The sequence below is a fragment of the Tupaia chinensis genome, unplaced genomic scaffold (assembly GCF_000334495.1).
Source record: "Tupaia chinensis unplaced genomic scaffold, TupChi_1.0 Scaffold000110_1, whole genome shotgun sequence".
Lineage (NCBI taxonomy): Eukaryota > Metazoa > Chordata > Mammalia > Scandentia > Tupaiidae > Tupaia > Tupaia belangeri.
The window spans coordinates 605,650-615,086 of record NW_006159574.1 but is presented as its reverse complement, the minus strand read 5'-3'; the positions used below and the strand labels follow the sequence as shown (position 1 = coordinate 615,086).

General features: G+C 58.8%; 1 protein-coding gene across 1 annotated transcript in view; it reads right to left on the bottom strand.

Moving 5' to 3' along the window:
• DPP6 (dipeptidyl peptidase like 6) overlaps positions 1-9,437 on the bottom strand; it is a 510,008-nt gene that overhangs the window by 85,082 nt on the left and 415,489 nt on the right. Inside the window, exons 11-14 of the mRNA XM_006143805.1 lie at positions 9,120-9,243; positions 8,098-8,136; positions 2,661-2,768; positions 907-998 (exon numbers count right to left, since the gene is read on the bottom strand). Coding sequence (XP_006143867.1) covers positions 907-998; positions 2,661-2,768; positions 8,098-8,136; positions 9,120-9,243 — 363 coding nt within the window. The remainder of the gene's footprint in view (positions 1-906; positions 999-2,660; positions 2,769-8,097; positions 8,137-9,119; positions 9,244-9,437) is intronic.

The window sequence follows — 9,437 nt, the reverse complement described above, 5'->3', positions numbered from 1 at the left end:
TCCTGCCCAGCCTTCCTTTGGAGCCCCGGGGGACTGCAGAGGGTAGGATGAAGGGGGGCCACCCCCGGAGGTGGACTCAGGAACTTCGGTAGGTTATTTGCCTTCTGGAGGGCCAGGGGCCGGCACGCTTCCTACCAACCTAGACATCAGGTCTGGCCCAGCCACCCCTTCTCTGTGTTCACCTCGAACCCCAAAGCAGAAACCTTGGCCCTCGGCACTGAGCTGCGAGCTGAGGGCCCGGAGGGAGAGGGGCTGGGCTGCAGAATGTAGGCCGAGCCCCGCCACTGCAGCCTGCAGCAGCCCCTGCGCGTCCCGCCCTGGCTTCCTTCTTGGAATGGAAGGAGCAGTCAGCCTCCTTCGTGGGCCTGTGTTAAGGAGGCACGTGTGGTAAGCAGGGGCACAGTGGCTGGGACCGCTGCAGGTCGACCCGTGTGCGACTGGAGGGTTTCAGGCCTGGGTGTGTTTGGATGTGGGTGTGTTCACGTGCATGTAATGTCTTGGGCTTGGGGTCCAAGTCTGAACACAGAATGCATTTCCGTTTCATGTGTACACATATCCTAATTTTATATCATATTTTTCATAATCTTGTGCATAAAACAAAGTAGACACTGAACTACCGGGAAAGAAAGTAGAATTTTTATGTTGGAACGTAAAACATTTTGGATTTGGGAGCACTTTGGATTTTGGAGTAGGAATGCTCAACCTGCACGGCTGCTGCTACTGACACGTTTCACGTCACAGGCGTGCTTGCAAGCTGGACTTCATCACCCGCGGTGCTGGGGTGGGCTGCTGGGACAGGAGGGCCCTGGGAGCGAGCCACGGTGTCCAGGATGGAGAGCGGGACCTTTGTGCTAAGTCCTGCACTCGGTAAGGAAGACAGGCCTGGCCAGGCCAGTGCTCACTCACATCTTGCTCCGCTTCTCATCGTAGGACAGGATCCTGGTCACGTCCCAGTCCCCCGAGGTGATGGACTGGATGTTGTCGTTGCTGCTGTTGGGCTGGGACACACAGACAGGCGTTAGCTCGGCCCGGCTCGGCTCCCCCCGCTCCAGCCACCCCTGCTCTCCTGCCCGCTCCACTCCGGCCAGGCTCTCCTGGGCAGCTGCGCTGACCTCTGAACGCCAGTGGCAGGGACGGGCACGTGGCCATGTCTGCGGTGCTCATTGCCTGCTCTGCTCACCGGGCCCTCCCATGCGCATCTGCCTGGTCCTAGGCTGCCGCTGCCCGGCCTTCGTGCCTTGTGGAGTCGCCCCTCCAGGACAGGAGCACGGGGGAGGTGGCAGGCACCAAGGCAGCGGGAGGATGAAGGCAGACCAGCAGCTCTGGCTTTGCCAGCATGGACCAGGACCGGTCTCCAGTCAGGACTAATATGGGTGTGGTTGGCCAGGCAGCTGCTCTGGACAGGAGGGCCCCGATGGTGGGCTCTGAACCCAGAGAGGTCAGGTGACAGTCGAGGCACACGCCCTGGGGACCCTGGACGTGATGTCCTAGGGGAGGGAGAGCCTGAGAGGAGCTGCTGGGGACATGGGCAAAGGGTGCTGGCAGGAGGGTGCAGGAGGGTGCCAGGAGGGTACCAGGGGGGTGCCAGGAGGGTGCCAGGAGGCGGCGGCGGCCCCTGCAGCCCAGGTGACGAGGTAACCCCTGCACGTGCTGATCAGCTGGGTGTTTGGGCTGGGGTGGACGGAAAGCACAGGGACACATCTGTCCCGTGCCCCGGCAAGCAGCAGCAGCATCTGGGCCAGCGTGAGCTGCAGGGGTGGATGTGGAACTCGGACTCAGGCCATTGCTTGCCGAGTGCCTTGGGGATTGAACGTGTGAGCACCCGAGCCTCTGGCCACGCTGCTGCCACCACAGGGGCCACCGACTCAATACTCAGTCCTCGAAGGTCCTGGTGGGCTGCGGGGACATTCTTTCTGGAAGTCGCCTCCCGGGCCACTCATGCATGAGTGCCTCTATTCCTCGGCCATGCACTTCCGGCTCCTCCTGCTCACACTCTCCTCACCTACCCGCCCCAATGACAAGACCGCTCTGGAACTTGAAGGAGGAAGGGCTTTGGGAGGAGGAGTCCGAGGACAAGCCCTGCATCCCTCCCTCAGCACAGCGCTCCCAGGAGCTCATGCGTGCCGGGCGGGCTCCGTGCCAGGCTGTGCTCGCAGGAAGGCCGTGCAGCCCACACGAGTATCTGCAGGGCCTGCCCGGGGCCCTGGCCCTGCCCGCTGCCCAGCACCTGCAGGACACTTGGCAGCAGCCACACGAGAGCGGTGGGAGCACTCAGCCTACGTGGAGGGCTGGCCGAGGGCCCCCGGACACTGAGCCGGCCTGGGCAGGGGAGGGAGGAGGTGGAAGGGGGAGCCCCAGCAGACGGGAAGGAAGGGCATGGACAGGATGGGTCATCCGGGAGCTTGGCCTCAGGCCAGACACTGGCTACCAGAGCTCCTCTGCCGTCGCCCGGGGTGCCGTGCACGCTCCTGAGTGCTCTAAGGGAGAGGGGCTCGGCCTCCACCAGTCCGAACCCTGGATTTCTCAGGTCTGCGCTGAACCCGCCTCCGGGAAGGGACCTCGCCTTCCAATTTCCCACCTGGAGCACCTCAGGAGAAGCCTGCTCTGCCCCTAGAGGTGACAGCACCCCCGTGACAGGCTGGGGAGCCAGCGGGGCTTACCTGGGACGAGGACACGGTGATGTGGTAGAACTTCCCCCGCCCTCCCTGGGGGATCGCTCTCACAAAGAAGAACTTGCGGCCATCCTTGGAGAACAGCGGCTCTTCATTCTGGGGATGGAAGCACGGGCCAGTCAGCGGGGACTTCACGTCTCTGTGAAGAGGCCGAGCTGGGATAAAACACGCTCGGCCTTTTCGTGTGCAATCTCTAATGGGAGATGCAGTCAAGACAGGAGGGCCCGGTGGGGTCTTTCCTTCCTGGGCATCCAGAACTCGGTTTCTCTTTTTGTTTTTGAAGAGGTTTTCACTACATGGCGCATGTGCTCGCCAGACAGAGAGAGACAGAAAGCAAGAAATCACCCCCCATGGGGGGTGGTCACGCCGCAATCCCTTCTCCTCCATTCTCCTCTCGGGATCTTGGGCACGCACGCACACGCGCCCGGCGTGAGTCTTTGGTTCCTCTTTAACAAAACTAATCTCGCCCACCCGGAAGACAGGAGTGGGGAAGAAGAGGATGAAATGCAGGTGCTCTTGCTCCCACCATGCTAATGGTCACTGCTCGCTGCGACGGACCAGGCAGTCCGGTCACTGCCAGTGCATCTGTGTGGGCTTTCGGGTTCATGAAACGGAATGTCCTCTTCTAGGTGATATTAAAAATAAAGCCTTTCTCTCTCTCTCTCTCTCTCTCATTCTCTCTCTCTTTTTTCTCTTCTTTTTCTTTTGTTTTCTTTCTTTCTTTTTTCTTTTGTTTTCTTTCTTTCTCTCTTTCTTTCTTTCTTTCTTTCTTTCTTTCTTTCTTTCTTTCTTTCTTTCTTTCTTCTCTCCTTTCCTTTCTTTCCTCTTTCTTCTTTATTGTATTCTAAAACATAGACGAGAGGATCAGTCCCCAGAACTCTCGTTTAAAGCAAGCCTGCTTCGTCACAGCTCCCTGGGGAAGGGGCTCCAGGATGGTTGAACGCCTGAAGAATTTGCCACCATTTCTGTAGGGTGCCCCTGAATATCACCGGCTTGTCGTTCAGCACCAAGGCTGGCCGTCGCTTTGATGCGTGAAAAGAGATTTTGCTAAGGGGGCATCCAGCCTCTCCGAGGTTCAAGTTTGAGAGTTACTGCCTCCACGCACCAGTTGGCAGCTACGATGTGCATTTTCTGATTCCAGGAGCCCTCGCCGAGGCGGGGATGAGAACGAATGGTAGCCAGGCAGCAGCTGGCATGAGCTGGGCCCATTTCCCTGTTGTGAATGAGCACATGCAAATACTCTCTGCCCAGAGAAATAAACCATGGGATTAAAATGACATTTCATCTTCATGAATATTTGCAATGAAATGAAACCTTTAATCCGCAAATATTTACTTTTCTATTTAGAGTTGGAAGCATGGTATTTTAAAGGATGGCCTAGAAAGCCCAGTGGTTAATTTGGCTTTTAGACGTACTCCTATTTGCCAGCTGCGGGGCCGCTACAGCGAAAGCCCCTCCATTTTCCCGGGGAAATGTTTGCACTTTCGGCAGAGAAAAGGCCTCTGGATGAAGGTGGTAAATAGTCACTTCTGGGCAGAAGCACGGTCCGCACAGTGAGACAGCCCCAGCAGCTGTGCTGTGGCCTGCCTGGTCCCTGGACACGACCCGGGCATCCTGGCCTCCCGTCATGATGCGCTTGGCGATGAAGGCTGTGATTTCCGACTGCGGACCTGCATCTGTCTCCCGGCCTCTCTCCTTTGATTTGGGACGTCTCCGGTCTCTGGAGAACAGAGACCTGAGCCCACACTGCCTGGTCAGCTCTGCCAGGCCGGGCCACGCAGACCCAGCCCTCCGGACGGCCACGGCGCCTTTGGACACTGGAGTCACACTAGTGCCACTGGTTTTCGCTTGTTAATAGATGGTTGTTATTATTATTATTTATTAAACTGCTCTACATCATTTAGATTGTGAAGAGGCTTAGTCCAGCATGATTTCCTGGAGACAAAGTGGAGCGAGTGTGGGGAGAGCGTCAGAAAGGGAATTGGGGAGTGGAGAGGTAGACCCTGGGGGACACAGATAAGGTGTGCTCTGTGCTGATGGGCTGTAATAGTGCCACTTGTTTTTAAGGATTCTGGGCCTTTTTAATTTTCTACTGATACACTCGTCAGAGAGAGACAGAGACAGTGAGGGGGAAAGCGAGAAATGACCCTCCAGGAGGGTGCCACACCACAATCCATTTTCCTCTCAGGACCCTGGGTATGCACACACATGCGGGGTGACTTTTAAGCCGCCAGGTCTGAGACTCATACTGCGGCTGGCTACGTGGGAGTCCAACACCTTAACTACCACGCCACCTACTGTCCCGCATGTACGTCACTTCTGTCCAAACTCCAGACCAAACTGTGAAATATAAAATTCTGGTCAAAGGAGACAGGCAGAAATGGATGCATATGATTGGCCCTCAGTGGACTATGGGGTCTATCCCCTGAGGTCAGGGTTCAGCGCGGGGCGGGGGGGGGGAGCCCAGAATCCATAGTAGGACCAACGGCCTGGTCACAGCGGTGGGGATGGGGTAAGGGGTGGGGTAGGCGACTGCATTTCTCCGGAGGGTTCCTAGAGCGGAGTGACCTTGGTGGCCCCGTATGTATTTGCCGACGGGAATGTGTGGGCTCCAGGCAGAGGAAGGAGATGGGGAGAGGAGGGGAGGGAGATGGGGGCTCGGGAACAGGAGACAGGAGGCGGGTGGTCACAGAGACTGGGTCCCAGAGACCGTGGAGCTTTCCAGAGTCGGGCCAGTCCTGTGTCCCACCGGAGATGGAGAGGGGAGAGGTCCTGGCCTCCTGAGCCTCACTCTGCTGGCCCTCAGGCCTCAAGGGGAGCATCGAGCCGGATGGCAGCTGGCAGCCCCGAGCAGACGCAGGCCCAGAACTGGGTGAGCTCCTCCGTTCTGCCCTGCAGACTTCGAGAGGGCTGGAGGGACATGGGACTGCACGGATCATGTCTGAAAAACAGCCCGCAAACTCCTCGACGAGAGAAGGAGTGTCAGGAGAAACTGAAGCTGGACTTCATCCAGGGTCGCAGACCCCAGCTCAAGGTGGGGGGGCAATGAGGACAGGTGTGTGGCTCACGCCAGGCCTCCGAGACTGTGCACCTCTGCCATCCCATCCAGGAGGCTAAAGCACAAGGGACCAGCTAGGGAGCCCCCGCCCATGGAAGGGTTGGAGACTCCGAGTGGACACCTCTTCACATCCTGATCCCCTTTCCTGCCTCACAGTTAAGAAGCTGCTGGAGGGATCAGCAGATGGCGTAGTGGTTACGTTGTTGGAGTACCATACAGTTGACCATGGTTTGAGTCCTAGACCTGGTGGCTTGAAACACACGCTGGGCACTTGTGTGTGTGCCCGAAATCCTGAGAGGAGCGTGTAGGAGAAGGGATTGCGGTGTGGCCATCCCCCTGGGGGGCTGATTTCTCACTTTCTGTCTCTCTGGCAAGCACACATACCCTATAGCAAAAATCTCTCTTAAAAACAAAACAAAACAAAACCCCACTGGTCTAGCCTTGTAGCTGCCCCTCAGCCCCTCCCAAACAAGTACCAGGACTGCACGAGACCGAGGGCCCAGTCCCCACCGCTGCTCCATGTCACTGACCCTCCCAGCTCCAGGCTGGCCACTGCCTGCCGAAGCATCGGGCAGTTTCCCAGCGTGGTTTGGGGTCGTGCCTGTTGCCTGGTGCACACATTTCTCGTCTACACTGAGACGTCTTTGCAATCTGGAGCTCTGCTTCATTTAAGAGTTCACCGAGGTGAAATTCACATAGCATAAACCCCTTAATAAACATGAGCGGCTGAGCGGCGTTCACTACGAGTTCTACAATCGTCACCTGTCTAGTTTCAGAACATTTCTGTCACCCCAAAGCAAAGTCCCCCATTCATTACGTGGTTAACCTCTCTCCCTGGTCCCCGGCACCCACCAGTCAGCGTCCCGTTGCACGGCTTCTGCGTTCCGGGTAAGTTCACAGCCAGAACTGCACAGCAGGGGCCTTCGCGCCTGCGCCGTGCCCGTGCCCATGTCACACTCCAGCGGCACTGTTCATGATGGTCGAAACGTGGGAGCAACCCAAAGCCCATGCGGGTCCACGCACTGTCCTGTTTACACAGGGTGGACCCCACTCAGCCACGCGGGTCCTGACACGCAGTGGCATCTGCTTGGTGATAGGGGCTGACTCCGTTCTGAAACCCATGAAGTCTAGCGTGGCGCCTGGTGAGACCCTCACTGGGTGAGCACGTGACGAGGTAGGTGACAGGCTTTGAGAAAATGGCCTTTCCACCCCCGCCCTACATTCTGTCTGCTGTAAGGTGCGGCCGGAGTATCTCCGTTAGAATCCGTGCTCTCATGTCTGGTGCAGGGCACGCAGTGACTTCCCAGCGTGGAGACTGCAGGGTTCCGGAGCCACCGCTGGGCCATGGGGTCTTCTTGGCTTGGACTCGGCACTGGACTTGAACATGGGGAAGCAAAAGTGGCCATACCGAGCCGCCTCTTCTGGACGAGATCCTCCAGGGCAGACTTAAGAGTGATAGTGGCCACTGCAGAGCGGTCACCCGAGATAGTACCGGATGCCACAGGTCGCCAGTCCTGTGGATAGAAGGAGTGGCACGCAGAGTACTGGAATGTTCCGGGGAGCGGCGTGGCCCGTGCAGTCCAGCTGTGCTTATTTTCCACAGATAGAGTCCACCACATCAATAAAGAAGGGCATCTGTGCCTTCCTGAGACTCGAGTCTGGCTTGTTTTTCCCCCAGAATTCGAAGACGATTTTTTCACACTTGGTAGAATTAGAAGAAAGTAAACTCCTCAAACTTTCCTACCTTCTTTCTGTCAGAGTGTGGATCAAGACAAAAACTCCCACGAAAGAAAACACCAGCGCCGAGGGCTTTCGTTCTGTGCGGGCTTACGTGAGAATCATGTCGCCCAGCAGGCCTGTCTGGCTCCCTGCTCTCTTCCTGCCCTGGCTCCCGGAACCACCCGAGGTGCATGTTCTGCTCTGAGTTAGGGGTCCGATGTCCCGGGAACGTGCTCTGAGGTCGTGTCCCCGAGGGAGGCTCTTGTTGGCCTGCAGTGGCATCTACTGCGAACGAGAGGCTCACGAAGCCACCCCTGAGAGCGACGGGGACATCGGCCACACCGCATTTTCTTTGACCATACTTGATTACATCAAGGCGACTTCCATCAGCTCATCGATCTGAATGAACCAAACAGGTGTGGCCTAGCAGAGCCGAGTCTCCCCAAACACCCTATGTTCTGAAGAGCAGCGGTTCTCAAAGGACCCTCTCCGAGCACTAAGACCCTCAGGCTGTGCCTCAGGGGTTGCTGGGTCGGCAGCCCCCTACCCATTTCTCCTCGGACCTGCGGGATTCAGTCTGGGGGCTGCCAGCCTGAAGACCTCCCCAGGGTGCAGGCGAGGTGAGCAGCCCAGTGGGTGGTTAGTTACCTGTCTATGCAGCCAGGCTTCGCTTTCATCCTCGTGTTTCTGAAACGAGAGGAGAGCGTTAGAGGATCCCCTTGTACCCTGTCTGCCCGACAGCGTGGGAAACTACTCAGCCCCGGCAGGGCGGGGAACCAGCCGGCCCAGCCGCCCACAGTCTGCCCGCCCAGGAGGAGATCCAGGCTCTCTTACTGCTGTGGCTTAGAGCAAGGCAAGTGTCCTTGAACAAGGGCAAGTCAGTCCTGGGAGGGTTCTGGGAGGAGGTGGCTGCCCACCCACTGCAGTACCAACCTCAGGTATAACCCGTCCTAGCATTCATGTGCATACGTGTGAATAGCGTGTCAAAATCCCAGTTCGAACTCTGCGTAGCAACGCCGGGGGCCAAGCCCTTTGAGGGGGACTGAAGCACGGATGAGCGTGTGGAAAGGTACACACGTGAAACAGAACGAGCAGCGAGCAAGCCGTGGGTGCCCAGCACATAGAGCGACCGGAGGGCAGGGGCCACCCGGGCGTCCACGCTCCAGGCCAGGGCAGACACGGGGCGGCAAGCGTGTGCCCCCTTCCTCCACTTAGGCAGTCACCTGCCAGCTGAGGGCCAGTCCCAGTAACTAACCTGCGGCTCAGCTCAGACCCTACGCAGGCAGAGTCACAGCGGCCCTTGTGGGGAGTGAGCCCCTTACCCCACCGCCGCCACCTCCAGCCAGGGCCTGGACAACTCAGCTGCAGCCCTGCCAGAAATGAGCCGCCCAGGCCGAGCGCTGGTGGCACCCCGGGCTCCCTCGCTGAGCATCGTCAGCAAAGGAGGCGCAGGCTGTGGGGCAGCGAGCGCGGACCCGAGCGCACCCCAGAGCGCGCAGGGCCTGCCAGGCACAGGGGTACCCTCCCACCCTCGCCTTGGCTGGGCCGGGCCCTCGCGGCAGTACTTGAGTGGTCCGCAAGGTGGCGCCAAACCCAGCCGGCTGAACGCAGCGCTTACTGAGCGGTGCCACCTCAGATGTCCCTGCCCACGGTGACCTCTCCCCCATTACCTTCGTGCAGACCCCCGTGGTGGCGTCGCAGAGGGTGAGGATGGACACGTTCTGCGCCCGGTTCAGCCAGGTCACGGCGACCTTGGTGCTGGTGGCCCACTTCACCATGGTGATGTAGTGTTCCCTGCGGACAGGCGGACACGCAGTCAGCGGGCGACCGTCGGGAGGCGGCCCCGCCCGCCCGCACCCATGGCCAGAGTGCGGGTGCCGGGGGCCGCTGAGGTCGGGGGTGCTGTCGGGATTCTCAGCAGGAGAGCCCAGGGCTGAGGCAGTACCAAAGAGCAGGGGAGGTCACCAGCTGCCGGTCGCCCCCAGGGC